This window comes from Capsicum annuum, unplaced genomic scaffold, assembly GCF_002878395.1.
Source record: "Capsicum annuum cultivar UCD-10X-F1 unplaced genomic scaffold, UCD10Xv1.1 ctg2891, whole genome shotgun sequence".
Lineage (NCBI taxonomy): Eukaryota > Viridiplantae > Streptophyta > Magnoliopsida > Solanales > Solanaceae > Capsicum > Capsicum annuum.
In genome coordinates, this window is record NW_025835368.1 from 189,606 (window position 1) to 209,697 (window position 20,092).

At 37.2% G+C, this 20,092-nt stretch overlaps 1 protein-coding gene across 1 annotated transcript; it reads left to right on the top strand.

Moving 5' to 3' along the window:
- The first annotated feature begins 483 nt into the window (after nucleotides 1-483).
- Nucleotides 484-1,407, top strand: LOC124891013. The gene has a single exon (XM_047402856.1). The coding sequence runs from the start codon at nucleotides 484-486 to the stop codon at nucleotides 1,405-1,407; it is 924 nt and encodes a 307-aa protein (XP_047258812.1).
- The last annotated feature ends 18,685 nt before the right edge of the window (nucleotides 1,408-20,092 follow it).

The window sequence follows — 20,092 nt, forward strand, 5'->3', positions numbered from 1 at the left end:
AGGAGTATTTATGCATTTTTTCTAGAAAGTTGCATAAAAATTCTAAATGATATCACGGTTATCGACAAAGGATGGAATACTCAAGATTCAGAACATGGTGATAGTACATATTTTATTAGAGCAACAAATACTTATGTAGCAGCGAATAACATAGTAGCACAAGAGGTTACATAGCTTCATATAGATATTGGGTAGCTTATGAAATAATTTATGTCAATGAGTGCAAAGAAGGTGAATGCAGTTATGGCACAGGGGCCTACTTTCAAACCAGTTGAGTTCAAATATAAAGAAGAGGCAAAGTATCTTAATCATAGATTGTCGAATTTTCAAGCCCAAGGGCAAGGTCATCAAGGTTGGAACTATTATAATAATGGACATAGAGATAGGAGTAGAGACAGAGATGGTGATTAGCGGCATAAACATGACTATTAAGAGAAGTGTGACAAGTATATTCCACCAGAAAGTTGAGATATATAGCCCAGAATGGAGTCCTTTTTGTCTAAACTGGTTAAAGGGCAAGAAATTCAAGAGAACTACTTGAAGGATATCAAATTTGATCTGTCAGAATTGAAACAGAAAGCTAAGTCATATGCTATAGCAATCAAGCAGTTGGAGCAGCTATTTGGTCAGATATCAGCCACAGTAAATCAGAGGCAACCTGGCACTCTTTCGAGCAATATAGTAGTAAATCCCAAAAATGATAGTCAATGCTATGCCATTTCTAGTCGGAGTGGTAAGGTTACTTCAGACCCACCTATACCAATAATTAATGAGCAGAAGAGTGAGAATGAGCCGATTGATGTTGGGAGTAGCAACAAGAAAAATAAAGAAGAAAAGAAGGCTATAGAGCCTGTGATGAAGCCTATTCTAAGACATCTTCCTCCATATCCACAAAGAATGAGAAAGAAACAAGAATATGGTAAGTATCAGAGATTTTTGTCTATGTTAAAAGAGTTAACTGTCAACATACCGCTTATAAAGGCATTAGAGCAGATACAAGGGTATGAAAAATTCATGATGGATTTCATAACCAATAAAAGTTCAGTTAGTTATGAGCCAATAGACAATATTCATCATTGCAGTGTTGTATTTACCAGATCTTTGGTAGAGAAGAAGGAGGACCCTGGCGCTTTCACAATACCTTACACTATTGGGTCTTTCAACTTAACTCGAGCACTATGTGTCTTGAGGGCTAGAATCAAACTCAATCCCTTTGCCGTATCCAAGAAGTTGGGGTTGGGCGCTCCCAAACTAACTACTATGAGAATAGTGATGGCTGACAGAATAGTAAAAAAGCTTGTTGGTATCCTTTTTGATGTTTTGGTAATAGTGTCTTCATTTATACTTCTTTCTAATTTTGTTATATTAGATTGTGAAGTAGACTTTTATCTCGCAATTATTTTGTGAAGACCATTTTTGGCTACTGATGTTGGGTGTATTTACGCATTCTAGTGTCATTATTCTAGTCTTTTTAGCCTTGTTTTTAGGATAATTCATATGCTATATGGGTTGATAATGAGATAAATATGCATATAAGTGTTAAAGTATGTGATTATAATGTTCAAATTTAATTCCAAGTTTGTACCTAAATGAGTCATTTGGAGCTCAATCTAGGAAACTAGCGTTACTAGCTTGAGCTAGGTGTTTGTCTAGTCGATCCCGTTTGATTCTAATGTGTTCCAAATGGTCTTAATGTGTAATTATGAATGTAATAACTTGTTGGTAATGTGAAAGGTTCAATTTTATTAAGTTAATAGTCAAAACATAAAATTGAAGATCATTGCGAATCAGCCTTGTGTTAGCTTGTGTTTTTTATTCATCGTCATAGATCTTGTGTTGTTTTTGTCTTAAATTCCTAGTGTATAATTATGTAGGAAGATTTTTGAGCTGAATATGATGATAATTTGAGGTTGAATAGGCTGTAAATTAAAGGGAAATAACATCACAAGGCATGGATAAATGGAGGAGCATCAACACTTGGTCAAAATTTTGGAACAACTTTCAGAGAGGGCGTATAGATAAGCCAGCGGCACCCTGTCTTGAGTAGGGCTCTACAGCAAGATCATCCTTGGCTAGAGAGATGCTCTACAGTAGGCTCAGCCTTGGCTGGATCAGTGCAATACCTAGGGCGGTTCCCCCTCTACTCCCTTGCTCAAATTAATCCAATTCTTGACCTACACAGATTAGGCTTGCATATTACATTATAAATACTGGTTGTGTCACGTTTTTAAACATCTTTGGACATCTTGGACCATCAAGGATTTTTTAATACACATGTTATTTGGTTTTACCTTTATTCTTTAGATTTTTTTTAGATTATATCATGTATTCGAGCTTTTGGATCATGATTATTACTATGAGTGGTTAGAAACCTCCTTCCGGGGTTAAACCCAAGAACTTGTGTACTATTATTTTGAATTAAGTTTATTTAATTTTGGTTATCATTATTGGTTATGTGTTAATCTTTAATTTAACTATTTAATGGATTGATCACCCAAAAAATGTATCAATTGTCTACCTTTTGATATCGAGAGAAGAAATAGGAAGATAGACATGGAGATGAACAAAGTTGGTTTGTATTCTGTTCTAAAATAAGGAATTCAAATTCGTGTATAGTATAGGTATGTACTTAGATGTGTTACTTGATTGACATGTAGGGTGATAGCTTAAAGATATTAATTGGATTATTATATCCCTGCTCAACGATGTAATTGTAATGCATATTTTTGGTAAATGGTTAGAGGTTGGTAGACCATGATCATGCAATTAGCTCTATGAATCAACAACCATGATAAGTGAATTGACGAATAAAGTTAAATAACATAGTATGATAGTTCAAAGTGTTTTAACCCTGGGATTTAATCCATTGGTTGTTTCAAGATCTTTATTTTATGCATTGTTTACTTTTCTTTAGTTACAAATTCAAAACTCTCTTCTTAGTTACCTTTGCATCCAATTAATCTAAATTGTGAACTAGAATTGAATCATTGTTGAAGAAAGTCCTTGTGGGATCGATACTTGCCTTTCTTAAAGGTCACTTTACTACTTGATAGACTACGTACACTTGCATGTGCGCTTGGGTGCTGTCAAGTTTTTGGCGCAGTTGTCGGGGACTTGTAATTATGCAAATGTTTATTTTAGTTTTACTTTTAGATTTATTTGGTGTTTTTTACACTTGGTCTAGGTTGTATTTTTGTAGGAAATAGGTATACAAAGTAGTAAGCTGGAAAGGGATCAAGACTTGGTTAAACCAGGTTCTAAACCTGAGCAACTATTCCATCAATAAACGAGAGAAGCAATCCTTCTATCTCGAATTCCACAAATCCAAGAAGACCAAGAGAATCCTGCCATCATGGCTGATGAACAAATAGCCCACAGGATAGTTAGAAAAGTGGAAATCCTACTTCCAACCAATTTGACTTCCCCGTTTCAGAAGTCGGCAGCTGGAGGTAATTTGGAGCTTAAACAAAATATGGTACAGCTTTTGATTAGTAGTACATAGTTCACAGGGCTTTCATATGAAGATCCACAGGTCCACTTGCAAAATGTTTTAGAAATCAGTGACACATTCATTCCTACGGGTATAAATACAGACTATGTAAAGATGACATTGTTTCCCTTTTCACTGATTAGGGAAGCAAAAAAGTAGCTTAATGTGGAACCAGCAAATTCAATTACATCATGGGATGACGTGGCCAAAAAATTTATTATTCGATTCTTACTGTCTGATATGACTGCGAGACTTTGCAGTGAGATAGTGTTCTTTAAACAGAAGCCAGACAAGAATCTTTATCACGCTTGGGACCACTTCAACGCACTTTTTCAGTTCTATCCACACCATAAATAGTCCGACAAGGTACTTGCTCATACTTTTGTAGAGGCTCTTGACCACAATACAAAAATATTGTTAGATTCAGATACAGGTGGTCAAGCTCTTGAGATGAATTATGATAAGTTGTACACCTTATTGAACCGTATCTCACATGGAAATCTAGAGGGGCATGGTGATTCTAGGAGTGCCACTAAGAAAGTTGCAGGTTTGTTGAAGGTGAACCAATACATTACTTTATCAACTCAGGTTGCGTCATTATAAAACATGATAAACACTCAGTTCAGCCACCTGAAATTAAGAGTAGCACAACATGCGGCCACAGTCAATGCAATCCAACAAGCTACAGGTTGGTGTGAAGTCTGTAGAAATAGTGGTCGTGCAGCTGCTATGTGTGAATCAAATCCAAAAACTGTGATGTATATAGGTAATGTTTAGAGGCCTAATTACAATAACACCTATAACATGAAGTGGAAATCTCAACCATTAAATCAGTCGTGGAACACCCAATAGCCACAACAATTTCAGCAACAACAGGCATAACCAAATTAGTCAACTAGCAACTTGAAAGAGATAATGATGTAGGTTTTAGATAATTAGACACATTTTGTAGCTGATGTAAAGAACAAGCAAGCAACACAGAAAAACTTAGAGTTGTGGTTGGGGTAGTTACATGAGGCGCTGAATACTAGGCCTCAAGGTGGTTTGCCAACAAATACAAAAAATCCAAAATAAGTTATAGAAACCACCTTGAGGAGTGGTAAAGACCTTCAAGGATAACCTCTAAAGGCAACTAAGGAGGCATATGCTGATGTGGTAGCTAAACAGGTAAATGGAAGAGTTGTTAAAAAATTAAAGAAGTCTGAGTACTCGAAAGAAAAAGTTGTTGCAAAAGAGGAGAAGAAGATGTCGCCACTCCTCTTTACATAAAAGTATATGAAGGTAAAGAAGGATACAATGTTTAAGAAGTTCTTTGACACGTTCAAATAGCTTCACATTAACTTACCTTTGTGATGAGGGGTGATTTTTCCACTCATTCTCACTTAAAATTTGTGCATTACCTTGTTTTGAATAAATGAATGAGACATATTGGTGATAAAATGCACTAATATCCCCTCTTTATAGGAATAGATTTGAGGAGAACAAAAGATGTGGATTGGAGCTGAAAATGATAAACAGGGAGCAAAGAAGAGTAAAGCTGAAGACCTGGACTACATCAGCCTCAGTTACCACAATCGCGATCCTCAATTCGCGATCGTGGTCAGTCAAGATGGTCAGCACAATGCGGTCACGGCATACAACCACAGTTGTATAGATGCGGTCGTGAATAGGCATATACAAGTTCATCGAGAATATGACCAGCGACAGATCTGTAAAATCAATTAGACGAATCCCAAACCATATAAATACAAAACTCTTTCTTCTTTGGACATGGCTTAACTCATAACTAATTTTTATTTGAGAAGAAGAAACCCTAATTAGGAAATTATGTAACTACTCTTGGAGGCTTAATTTATTAGTGATTTTGTAACTAATGAATATTTTGGATAATCCTCATGGTATATTTCTCTTTACTATCTTTATGAGTAGCTAAGTAATTATTCTTGGGATTATGCTGAACTAGAGAGTAATTGTGTATGGGTATTGTTGTGTTTGCATGGATATTAGTTGTTGAGTATGGAGTCCACAGTTGCTTGAGTTTTTGGGGTAGAATTTGATGGGTGAAAATGCCAAATCTCCAAATGGGTTTGATGGGTGAAAACCCCAAACTCTTGAAACCCTTTATCATCCTCGAAAGAGGGATGAAGGTGAACATTAGGTAACCATAATATCCTTGAAATATGGTTATAGGGGGACAAGGCAATGGTGGACAATTGAGCCTATGGTTTACTACCTTTTGCAATCTTAGAAATAAGTAAATTGGGAGTGTAAATCAAGTCAAGAGAATCATCCTAGAGAACCATCCTTGATTGAGGTTTTGGGTGATCAATAAAAATTGCACACTTGTTAGGTGCTCGAAATAGCCAACGGGTAAAATTGCTATGGTTTTGTTGAAAGATTAACCCCAATGATCTTCTACCTAGCCTATCTTTTTGTTAGAAATAAAATTCCATGTTGAACCAACATCAACCCACATGCATGTAATACCCTATATTCAACGTGTACTAGTTCTACTTATATGGTACTTGATATGGACTTATGGGGTAGGTATTGGGCTCGGATATCCTATTTGATTAGTGACGGTAAGATAGGTTTGGAAGAATTCCCACATATATTGAAACGTGGTACGATTAAGTTACAATCAATGAGAGTATATAAACTTGGGACCTTAAGTAGGTATTTGAATCTAAAGGATGAAGTGACCAAGTGTACATAAGTTATAAGTTTAACTATAAGCATTTGATCTGAAAATGGAATAAAATATTAAGGTGATTGCTTGACTGATTTAAGCAAGTAGGTGAGTCACCTACTTTAACTTTTTGACCAACCTAAGAACTAAGTAGGTGCATCACCTATTAAGGCTCTCTTGACCAGTTTATGGGGCCAAGTACACTACCACCTATTTGATTTAATTTTGGCCCAATTTGAAGGAGAGAAAGAGAGGAGAAAAGGCATCCAAGACCCAATGGTTTTAGATCCACAAAGTCCATATATAATGGGAAAGTAGGTGCATCACCTACTTGATAAATAATGGACCAAAATCATCCAAGAAAGTCGGCCAAAAGCAGATCCTTTTAAAGGGTTTGAAACTAGCTCTTTTAGTTCATTTTAACTAGCAAAAAAAAACAACTTTCAAGATTTTCTTTTGTGTTCTCTCTTAGCTATTCAGCAGCCCAAAAATTGCACTAGGGTTCTTGGGAAACCTTCCTTCTAAGTTAAAGGTAAGTGAACAAATCATGAGAACATCTTAAGAATAATATAGGAATTATGTTCTCTATGAGTAAACTATAAGATATCCCTTTTTAAGTTTGGCAGTCCCTTTGTTCAGGATTATTAAGAGATTTTTCTTTTCACTTTTGTTTTTTGTGAGTAAAGGGATCAATATATTGAGGAGATATATATTAAGGGAATAAATTACCACCGAAATTAAGGTATGGATACTATCCATTTTTACCTTTTTTTAATACATGTGTAGGTAGAGATCATATATATGTAATTAAGATATCAAGGGATGGTGAGTTCAATATTTGGTTGCTATAATGATATTTGGGGCTTTTTTGGCATGCTTTTATGTATATATGTTGGGGTCTTCTTGGCTAATGTTGGGGAAAAGGTTTGAATGGTTTCCAATAAAATGTAGAGGAACGGTATAGTGGTACACCACCGAAATGAATGTCGCATATGCTTACTGCCCACACCACTTGGTATACCATTTTGAGAGTACAATAAAGGCAAAACTATTAAGAGGGGTTTTATAAGAAATTACATTGCATGTGAATGTAATTGGGAAGAACGAGGTTGAAATAACACCCTTGGATTAGTTTAATTGTGGGTTACTACCCGCTTACTATTTTGGTAAGTTTAAATGGCGTGAATATGTTAATTAGCTGCTAATACCAGTTTTATGCTATTGTAGATTAAAAAATAAAAAGAAAGGGCGTTAAGCAAGAGTGTGATTAGTTGTGCAGCAAGGTATATATGGTTCATCTATCCTATACTCTTTGGCATGAATCTAACTCCTTTGTTACAAAGTAAGCTCCCTAAGCACTCTACTATTTAAATTATACATAAATACAGTGTACAACCTCCAAGGTGGCTAGCAACCATATTCTAACTTGTTAGGTTGTTAAAGCACCTGAAGATGTGTTTAGTACTAGATTTATACATTTTCCCTTCTAAATACTACTATGATATAGGTGTTTTTATAAATAATCTTTATGAGTTGTTCTCTTAGTCAAAATGACTTATGGTGTTAGTTAAGCTCTTATGTGTTATATTCTTATTATTGTTGTATCCTACCTCATTGCTACTGCATCTAGTGTGTATTTGCATACCTTTTTCTACTGGTCCAAAGTTCCAAAGCTAATACATGACCACCAAAACAATTACTTTAAAGATGAAATGAATGATCTGAAGTGATTCTATATATTCTTGGGTGGTATCCCAGTGGTGGAAGAAACACCTAGCATGGGTCGATCCCAACATTATGGGTGGTATCCCAGGGGTGAAAGGAAAGCCTACCATGGGTCGATCCCGATTTATGTACATATGAGGACTGTATCCCAGGGGTTAAAATGCCTAGCATGGGTTATCCTCCTTTATCACTGATCATCTAGTCATTTGTATCGGACCTTATAATTTTACAAAGTAAAGAAGAATAAAACAAAGTAAGGGATGTAATGTACATGATCCCATTAGTACAAGAAAAGTTGCTATTCTATCCTTATCTTTATAGTTATATATTGATAACTGATTTTGTTGAGCTCTTGTCTCATTTATAGTCACTTTATGCCATACATACTCAGTACACTCTTTGTATTAACACCCCTCATAGGGGACACTATGTTTCATGCCGCAGGTACAGGTACTCCAGCTAGTAGACTACCCCAATAGGAGCACAGGACATCCAGTGGCTATTGGTGAGCTCCAAGTTGATTCGGAGCTTTCTGAGTCTGTTATATGTTTTTTACTATTGTATAGTAGTTATGAGCAAGGCGGGGATTTATCCTGACCTTAACTAAGTCCATGTGTACTTTTAACGTTGTGGCCCCAATGGCCAAGTCTTGTATATGTAGGTTTGGACTTACTAACGTGGTTTGTTTTTATCAATGCATCATATCCATACTAGTAGTACCTTTGAATGTCATAGTTACATGCATGAAAAGTACAAGGTTATGAGTTGGTTCTCACAAAATAGGTGCCTGTCTGTCCCAATGGGATTTGGGGTATGATAAAAGTGGCATCAGAGCAGGTCATCCTAGGGAGTCGTCTACAAAACTGTGTCTATGTAGAGTCTTGCTTATGGGTGTGTTGTGCACCACATCTCTAAGTAGGAGGCTACGAGGCATTTAGGAGTTGTTTCTTTTTTCTCCATTCCTTAGATCATGCGATAGAGCCAATAATGTAGGTTGATCTGTATTTAACCTGGAATATTTTTTTTCTCAATATAGTAAAGATGTTGATTACAAGAAGAAGTAAGGTTATGAGTAAACAAGTAGATATATATGCCGGAAAAGGGTCAAGTAAATCACCACCTGGATATGCTGATCAAAGTGAGGCTCAAGATGAGTTTGCATCACAGATTTCTTCTACCCCTCCATCTCTAGAGAAGATAAGGAGGAGAGGAGTACCCCCAGAGTTACCTGTTCATGCTACTGAGAAATATTTGAGGAATGCAGTGCAATTATTAACATGTATAGTTGTTGGACTAGGTCAAGGACAAGTTGGTCCAACTATGGTTTCTAGTGGTGTGGATAGGGAAGCTAGTCTACGGACACAGGATTTCCGTATATTAGACCCTCTTCAATTTACTGGGCAGACCCTAATAAAGCTCCAAAAGACTTTATTGATCAGATTCAAAGGGCTTTAGATATTATGCATGTATCTGGTAAAGAGACAGTTGAGTTAGCAGCATATCGATTAAAGGGGGTGGCTATATTGTGGAATGAAGCTTGGAAAAAATCAAGGGGTATAGGTGCACCTTTAGCTAGTTGGGAAGAGTTCAAAACAGCATTTCTTTATCATTATCTTTCATTTGAGATTTGGGAGACCCGTGAAGATCAGTTCTTAAATCTTCTCCAAGGGAACATGAGTGTGAGGGAATACAGTCTTCAATTTAATTCTTTGGCCAGGTATGCTCCTAATGTAGAGGCTACAAAAGAGGATAGAGTTCATTGATATATGGATAGATTGGACCCATATTTGTTTAGAGATTGTACTATTGCTTCCTTGAATAAAGACATGGATATAGCAAGAATACAAGCTTTTGCACAAAAAATGGAGGGTTAAAGGAAAAGAAGGACACAAGAGCTAGAAAGAGAGCACTCCAAGAGGGCTAGATCTATGCAACAATTTTCTCCATCTCAAAGTGAATTCAGGCCTTGGTTCTTCAATAGACCCCCTAGACTATCACTTCCTACTCTATATTAGGTATAGCTCCTCGATTCTAGGGGTTTAAAGGAAATTAATTCAGGCAAAGAAATGAGAATCAACGTTCACAAGTAGGGGGGTATCGAGAGCAAGGAGGTACAAGCTAATTAAGACCACCTAGACAACTTTGTAAGCATTGTGGAAGAAATCATTTAGGTGCATTTCAGTTTGGGAAAGTTTCTTGTTATTGGTGTGGCACAATGGGACACATAATGAGAGATTGCCCAAAATGGGGCATAGCTAATATGGCATGACCTACTAGATCTACTGTTGCATCATCATCCTCAGTTCTTTCTTTTGGTAGGGGTCAGCAGATGCCTACTAGTCGTGATAGGGGTGTTAAGGGAGCTAGTTCTAGTGGTGTTCAGAATCGTACATATGCTCTAGTGGGTCAACAAAATTTGGAGGCTTCTCTTGACATGGTTACAGGTACATTGTCAATTTTTTCACATAAGGTATATGCATTAATTGATCTAATCTCTACATTATCATATATCACACCATTAATTTCTATAAAGTTCAAAAGAACACCATAATCACTAGATAAGCCATTTAAAGTGTCTACACCAATTGGCAAATTTATTATAGCCAGAAGATTTAATCATAATTGTACAGTAACTATTTGTAATCGTGATACATTAGCTGACCTTGTGGAGCTTGAAATGGTAGATTTTGATGTTATAATGGGTATAGATTGGTTGTCTTCTTGTTATGCCATAGTGGATTGCCGAGCCAAGAGGGTGCATTCTATTTTCCAAAGAAAACAGTCCTTGAGTGGATAGGTAATGTTGGGGCACCAAGGGGTAAGTTTATTTCTTATATTAAGGAAAAGAAGATGATGTCTAAAGGATACATATGTCATCTAGTAAGGGTGAAAGATATAGAGGAAGAGTCTCCAACTCTTCAATCCATCTCAGTGGTAAATGAATTTCTTGACGTATTTCCTGAAGAGCTTCTGGGTTTACCTCCAGAAAGAGAAGTAGAGTTTGGTATTGATGTGATCCAAGGTACTCAATCGATTTCTATTCCCCCGTATAGAATGGACCCTATAGAATTACATGAATTGAAGGAACAATTAAAAGATTTATTGGTAAGAGATTCATAAGGCCTAGTATATCTCCTTGGGGTGTACCCATGTTATTTGTACGTAAGAAAGATAGCATGTTGAGAATGTGTATTGATTACTGACAACTGAATAAAGTGATAATTAAGAACAAATATCCCCTTTGTAGAATTCATTATTTGTTTGATCAGTTACAAGGTTCTAAGTATTTCTCAAAGATTGACTTAAGGTCAGGTTATCACCAACTGAGAGTGAAGAATAAAGATATACCTAAAACAGCTTTTCAAACGCGATATGGTCATTTTGAGTTTTCTGTTATATCATTTGGGCTAACTAATGCACAAACAGCTTTCATGGATTTGATGAATAGAGTTTTTAAGCCATTCTTGGATGTATTTGTTGTCGTATTTATAGATGATATTCTGGTGTATTCAAGATCGGAATAAGACCAAGGTAATCATTTCCGATAGGTGTTACAAACTCTTCGTGATCGTAAGTTGTATGCAAAGTTTTCCAAATATGAGTTTTGGTTAAAATCAGTAGCATTGTTGGGTCATATTGTATCTGATGAAGGGATAAAAGTTGATTCTCAAAAGATAGAGTCAGTGAAGAACTGGCCAAGACCCATAACTCCTATGGAGGTTCATAGTTTCCTAGGCTTGGCCGGTTATTATAAAAGGTTCGTTGAGGGGCTTTCTTCTATTTCTGAACCTTTAACAAAGCTAACACACAAAGAAGTTGAGTCCTAATGGAATGAAACTTGTGAAAGAACTTTTCAAGATTTGAAGAATAAGTTGACTTCTATACCCATATTGGTACTTTTAAATAGCACAGAAAGCTATGCGGTATATTGTGATGCTTCAAGAGTTGGCTTAGAATGTGTTTTGATGCAACATGGTAAAGTAATAGCTTACGCCTCAAGACAGTTGCGGCCACATGAGAAGAATTATCTGACACATGATCTTGACCTAGCAGCAGTTATATTTGATTTTAAGATATGGTGCCCCTACTTGTATGGGGTTCATGTTGATATACATACTAACCACAAGAGTCTGTAGTACCTCTTTAACCATAGGGGCCTAAATTTATGATAGTGAAGGTGGCTTGAGCTGTTAAAAGACTATGATCTTGAAACTTCAGACAAAGGCTTTATTGTGCAAAATGCATCAGAATCCTCATTAGTACCCGAAGTTAAAGAGAAGCAGTCCATAGAACCTATTCTTTTACAGCTTAAGGAGAATGTACAATAAGGTATGACAAAGGCATTTGATCTTACAGAAGAGGGAATACTTTGGTGCCAAAATAGATTATGTGTACCTAATGTAGATGGGCTACAAAAGAGGATTATGATGAAAGCACATCATTCAAGATATTCTATCCATCCTGGTTCAACTAAAATGTATTATTACTTGAAAGACATGTATTGGTGGGGCAACATGAAGAAGAACATTGCAGAATTTGTAGCTAAATATTCGAATTGTCAACAAGTCAAAGTGGAGCACCAAAAGCCAGGAGGTTATATAAAGCTTATGGAGCTCCCAACTTAGAAGTGGTATATGATCAACATGGATTTCATCAATGGTCTATCCCACTCATCTCGAAAGTTTGATTCTATCTGGGTAATTGTTGGTAGACTCACCCAATCAGCACACTTTCTACCAATTAAGGCCACTTACATAGCAGAAGAGTATGCAAAATTATATATTAAAGAGATAGTTTGGCTAAATGGGTTCCCAATCTCTATTATATCTGATAGGGGAACTCAATTTACTGCACATTTTTAGAGGTCATTCCAGAAAAGTTTAGGAATGCAAGTGAGCTTAAGCATAACTTTTCACCCTCAAACAGATGGCCAGGCGGAATGTACAATCCAAACACTAGAAGATACGTTGCATGCTTGTGTATTGGACTTCAAAGGTAGTTGGAATAATCATTTGCCACTAATTGAGTTTGCATATAACAATGGTTATCACTCGAGTATTAAGATGGAACATTATGAAGCTTTATATGGAAGAAAGTGTAGATCACTAATTAGGTGGTTTGAAGTGGGTGAAACTACCTTATTTAAGCTAGATTTTGTTTTTCAAGCTATTGTAAAAGTTAAGGTGATACAACAACAGTTAGAAATAGCTCAAATTTGACATAAAGCATATACAGATACTAGAAGAAGAGGGTTAGAGTTTGTTCTAGAAGATTAGGTTTTCTAGAAGGTGTATTTAATGAAAGGGGTAATGAGGTTTGGTAAAAAGGGAAAACTAAGTCCCCACTATATAGGGCCATATAAAATTATTCAAAGATTTGGCCAAATGTCATACAAGTTAGACCTGCCCTAAGATTTTTAGATGGTGCATCCAGTGTTTCATGTCTCAATGCTCCACAAGTGCTTAGGAGATTCATCCATATTACTCCTACTAAAGATGTGCAGGTAATGGAAGAACTCACCTATGAAGAATTTCCTATTGCTATACTCGATCGACAAGCTAATAAGTTAATAAATAAAAAAGTAGTTTCAGTAAAAGTCCTTTGGAGTAGCCCGCAAGTAGAGGAAATTACATGGGAAGCTGAAGAAGCAATAAAGTCGAAGCACCCTCATTTATTCGAATCCAAAGAGAAAGACCAAGGATACTGATTTGGGGCATAAAAAAGTAAGTATAAATAACTAGTCTTATGAGGATAACAACGAATTTAAACTTAGTCTTATATTCGTTTAGGCTAGCAAGTTATGCTAGCATTCAAGGACAAATATTTCTAAGGGGGGTAGGATGTAACACCCTATATTCCGTGTGAACTAGTTCTACTAGAGTGGTACTTGATAAGGACTTAAAGGGTAGGTATTGGGCTCGGATATCCTATATGATTAGTGACGATAAGATAGGTTTGGAAGAATTCCCACATATATTGAAACATGTTATGATTAAGTTACCATCGATGAGAGTATCTAAACTTGGGACCTTAAGTAGGTATTTGAATCTAAAGGATGAAGTGACCAAGTGTACATAAGTTATAAGTTTAACTATAGGCATTTTGATCTTAAAATGGAATAAAATATTAAGGTGCTTGCTTGACTGATTTAAGCAAGTAGGTGAGTCACCTACTTTGACCTTTTGACCAACCTAAGAACTAAGTGGGTGCATCACCTATTAATGATCTCTTGACTAATTTATTGTGCCAAGTACACTTCCACCTACTTGATTTAATTTTGGCACAATCTGAAGGAGAGAAAGAGAGGAAAATGGGCAGCCAAAAGAAGACCCTTTTAAAGGGGTTGAAACCAGCTCCTTTATTTCATTTTAACTAGCCAAAAAAAAATAGCTTTCAAGATTTTCTCTCTTGTTCTCTCTTAGCTATGCAACAGCCCTAAAATTACACTAGGGATCTTGGGAAACCTTCCTTCTAAGTTAAAGGTAAGTGAAAAAATCATGAGCACATCTTAAGAATAATATAGGAATTATGTTCTGTATGATTAAACTATAAGATATCCCTTTTTAATTTTGGCAGTCCCTTTATTCTGGATTATTAAGAGATTTTTCTCTTCACTATTGGTTTGTGAGTAAAGGGATCAAGCTATTGAAGAGATATACATAAAGGGAATAAACTACCACCGAAATTAAGGTATGGCTACTGTCCATTTTTATCCTTTTTAATACAGGTGTTGGTGGAGATCGTATATATGTTGTTCAGAACTCAAGGGATGGTGAGTTTAATATTTGGTTGCTAAATTGATATTTGGGGCTGTTTTGGAATGGTTTTATGTATTTATGTTAGGGTCTGCTTGGTTGATGTTGGGGGAAAGTTGTGAATGGTTTCCAATAAAAGGTAGAAAGAGGGTATAGTGGTACACAACCGAATGGAATATCACATATGCTTACTGCCCACACCACATGGTATACCATTTTGAGAGTACAATAAAGGCAAAACATTTAAGGGGCATCTTATAAGAATTTACATTTCATGTGAATGTAATTATAGAAGAACGGGGTTGAAAGAACACCCTTGGATTAGTTTAATTGTGGGTTACTACCCGCTTACTGTTTTTGTAAGTTTAAATGGCATGAATATGTTAATTAGCTGCTAATACCAGTTAAATGGGGACACTATGTTTCTTGTCGCAGGTACAGCTACTCCAGCTAGTAGACCACCCCAATAGGAGCACAGGACATCTAGTGGCTATTGGTGAGCTCCAAATTAATTTGAAGCCTTTCGAGTCTATTATATGTATTTTGATATTGTATAGTAGTTATGAGCAAGGCGGGGGTTTGTCCTGACCTTAACTAAGTCCATGTGTCTTTTAGAGGCTTTACAGACTAATGTGAACTTAAGTGTTGTAGCATTGTGTTCTTTTAACGTTGTGGCCCCAACGGCCAAGTCTTGTATATGTAGGTTTGGACTTACTTACTTGGTTTGTTTTTATCAATGCATCGTACCCATACTAGCAGTACCTTTGAATGTCATAGTTATATACATAAAAAGTACAGAGTTACGAGTTGGTTTTCATAAAATGGGTTCCTGTACATCCCAATGGGATTTGGGCCATGACAATGCATTACCTTTAGGTAGAATAATCCTAAGATTTCCCCAAACATTGTTGCTTAAAATAAAAGTGTCATTTCTTGATCCTTTGCTAAAGATTGTACCAAAAATTTCCAGCCATATCCCCCCACTTTATTTTATATGTCTTGTTTATTATCATTCTAGGTAAACTTGTAATAATTTGAGCATCCATAGAGTTTGAAGTCTACAACTTACTCCTTGAGACTCAACCCCAATTCAAATTGGGTTACTTGACAATGATAGTCTCACTCTTCAATTATGGGAATGAGTTGAGTGTTATTACTTTGTTAGATGTTTTGCAGGGTAAGCCCAAGTACACAATGTACTTGAGATATGTGGTTGCAAATAAGGTAAAATTGCAGAATATGGAGGCAATAACACTAACTAAGTAGTGTAGTTTGGTGGTAACACAGAAGTTCCACAAAAAATTAAATAATCTAGGGAAGTTTACTATCCCTATCCAAATTGGGAGTAGCGAGGTGGTCCACGCATTGAGTGACATAGGGGCAAGCATCAATGTGATGCCCCTATCTTTGTTAGACACATTGGTCTTGGGAAAGCCTAGACCTACCTCTATGCGACTGTAGTTTGCAGATGGGTCAATTGCCTATCTTGATGGAATGATTAAGGATGTCCTCATATGACAACAACAACAATAACAACAAACCTAGTGTATTCCTACAAAGTAGGGTCTGGAGAGGGTAAAATGTATGCAGTCCATACCGCTACCTCCAAAGAAGTAGAGAGGTTATTTTCGATAGACCCCCAGCTCCAGGTAGTGAATAGTAACCAAAGCGTAGTGAAGCATGATGGATGGCATAACATAAAAAGGAATAAGACATACTAATATAAAAATAAAATAAAGTATAAATCTGAGCAATACTAAATAATATAAATAGGCACAATAAATAAGAGATAAGCGATGGGGCATCTAGAATACGACACCCCCTAGTAGTAACAAACATTCACAGACCAGGTACACCTAGGCCCTCCTGACTAGTGGCTCCTGCCTACTTGATACAACTTACGCACTCATCCTAGGCTTCTAACCTTATCCGCAACCTCCATGTCTTCCTATATAGGGTTATGTCCTCGGTAAACTGCAGCTGCTCCATATCATGTCTAATTACTTTTCTCCAATACTTTTTTGGACTACCACTCCTCCTTCTGAAACCCTCTAACACTATCCTCTCACACCTATGACTGGGGAATCCATACCCCTTCTTATCACATATCCAAACCATCTCAACCTTCTTTCTTCTATTTTATCCTCCATGAAAGCCACTCCCACCTTTTCTCAGACTGTCTCATTCTTAAATATATCCCCTCTAGTAATTCCACACATCCAATGCAATATTCTTACTTCCACCACCTTTATTTTTGAATGTGGAAGTTCTTGACTGGCCAACACTCTGCTCCATATAGCATAGCTGGACGGACTACCACTTTGTAGAATGAGGGTGTCCTTATAAAGGTTGGTAAATTAGTTATTCCTGCTGACTTTATTGTTCTAGATTTTATGGTAGATAAATAGGTACCAATTATCTTGAGGCATCCATTCTTAGCATAGGAAGGAGCGATGATTGATGTAAGAGAGGGTACGCTTAAAATAAGGTTGGAAGATAATAGGAGGTTTTTAAAGTTTGTAAGACTCTTAACACACTGTCCCACTATAGAGACTTATTCATGATTACCATTATTGAAAGTGATAAGTGTAGGGTGTTCAGTCCGCCAAGAACCTCTTTGGACACCCTCATTGAGCAATCCAAGTCTCCAATACCGCGATCTGACATAATGAAAATTGATGAGCCTGAAAAGGCTAAAATTGAAAAATTAGGTACCTTTGAGAGTTCACACCTAAGAGGGTGAAAAGAGTAAGAAGATGGAGACCAAGTGTAAGAAATAGAAGGAAAAAGTATGGCTAAGCCATAAGTTGGGCCGTGTCATGACACTAAATTAGGAACTACTTGGTAGGCAACCCAAGTTAAGTAGGTATATTTTATTTTTAGCTTTTAGTTTTTAATACACGTAGTTTTTTGTTTTGTTAAGTCGTAGGTTGATGGGAAGTCTGAGTACCAAACATCTAAGCTAAAGAGCATGGCAAAGACTAAGTGTGGGGTCCCATGGGCCTTTTTTATGCAAAAAGATGCTACTAGCTAGGCCAAGAGTCCTCAGGGATTATTTCTAGCTCTTACTTTAAGTTCACTTTGGCGACAAAATAGATTTTAAAGTGTGGGGTGGGGAAATTCCTAATTTTAAGTTCAATTTTAAAAAAAAATTATAAGATATTCTTGTTGGTGCTATTTTTGATTGCATGGTGCAAGTGTTTTATTTGGTAAAAGCATGTTAATTAAGTGAATTGCTACTTTTAAGACTCTTAGGCTCAGGTTTATGACTTGTACTTTTTGGATTAAATTTGAATTCATGATATTGTTTAGTTAAGAGTCTATGATGATCCTGTTGAGTTAAGCATATGCCATGTGCATGTAAGGTGTTGTATATTCCTTGTTGCATGTGATGTCTAGAACTTTCCTGGTGTGTGTGCAAAGTGAAATAAAGAGTGTGGGTTTAGGAGATGATATAGGCATTTCTTTGATAGCATTGTTTTATACCTTCTTCTTGACCTACCTTTGTGCATAATCCTAGTAAGCCCCATTGAGCCTTTAGATTTTTCTTTGGAAGCCTCATGTGTAGACTAATCTCTTCTTTGATAGACCATAATTTGATCCAAATCTCCTAGGCGCTTTAATGAAATACAAATTGAGTTAGAAGTATGAAATTGAAGAAGGAAAAAGGTTAAATTAAAGCTCCAAAAGTGTTAGAGATTGCTATTCAAAATAATTGTTATGTGTTATGGTTGGGAGTTGAGTAATTGAAAAGAAAATTGACTCTTCGGGCCTCCCAAATCGAGTGTCTTCCTTTGCTATTTTCCTTATGTGTTTGTGTGAATGTTCAAAGGTTCTTGGGGACTGATTTAGAGCTGGTTTAGGACTGAGTTTAGCATCGATATTGAGAGTGTTAAGCTGTCCGTGTGTGGCTAAAAATAGGCCCTTGACAAGTGGTATCAGAGCAGCACTTTTAACATGACATACGACGGCGACGAGGAGGTTCACGGCGGAGATAATTTGGGCAAAACCAAGACCAGAAAATGTGACAAGAGTAGGAACAAGGATGAGGCCCAACTTCCAGTTAGTGAGGCTGTCACGAACAAAGAAGATGGTGAAGGTTAAGCATCCGGCTCCCTCGATGAGAGAATCGTTAGCACGGAGGCTGGCTTAGCGGTTTTGGGCCATCGCTTCAAGACCCTTGAGTCCAACGTTGGTACCCTTGAGGCTGATACTCTTGAAGGGCTGGACGAAGTCAAAGCTAACTTGTCCGAACAAAATGAAGAGCACAAGGAGGGGCTGACCAGCTTGGAACTCAAGATTACGGAAGCATTATCGGCGCTACACGAGGAGTTTGGGTCAAAACTGTCCGAGGTGATGTTAGGGCAGTTGGCTTTGCAGGAAGAAGTTGCTGATTTGAAGCAACAACTGGAAGCAGCCCGTGTTGGTGAAAATCATGGTTCCGTGTCTTATCATGATGCTCGTATTGAGGCTCCTAAACCCAACGTGTTTAAGGGTGAAAGAAATGCTCAAGACGTAGAAAATTTCATATGGAAATTGGAGTTGTATTTTGAGCACGTCAAGATTGTTGACGAGGCAGCAAGGATCTGGATTGGAACTATGTACTTCAGTGACGTTGCAATGTTGTAGTGGCGTAGGAAAAAAGTAGACATGGAGAGGGGTCTTTGCACCATAGCTAATTGGGATCAGTTTAACGATGAGTTGAAGGAGCAATTTTACCCTCAAAACATTATAGACGAAGCTCAACGGAAGCTGAGGGAACTTAAACAAACTTCTTCCATTCATAACTACGTGAGGGAGTTTACGAAGCTCTCACTTCTTGTGATGAGTTTCATCAGTGAGGATTTGCTATTTTTTTTCCTTGATGGCCTCCGAAATTGGGCCAAACAAGAGTTGAGGAGGTGCAACGTCAAGACCGTGGATGAGGCCATTAAAGTGGTGGAATCCTTGACTGATTTTCATGCCGATTATGCCAAGGCAAAGGATAGTCGGAACAAGCCAGTTGCTGCCAAAGGAGATCGTGGGGACAAGGGAAAAGACAAGTTTATTCCCAACAAAAATCATGAGTTCAAAGGCAAACGCAACCAGTCATCATCATTCCGCAAGAACTACGAGGAGAAGAAGAAAGGTGTAGCTAACCGCGATAGCGGCTGCTACCTTTGCGGGGATACATCTCACTTTGTGAGATCTTGTCCTTTGTTGAGTAATCTGGGAGTGATGATTGCAGCAACACGGAAGGATTAAGCTAGTGCGCAAGTCAGGAGTTTTGGGGAGCAAGAAGCACAAGCTGCCAATTCGGAGAAAAGAAAGGGACATGCCATTGGTTTGTTCAACAACTTGGCTTTGTTCAACCACATGAAGCTTGCTGCTCTTGCTGCAAAGAAGCATAGCGTTAGAGCTCGAGAGTCATTATTTGTTGATGGAGAGGTGAAT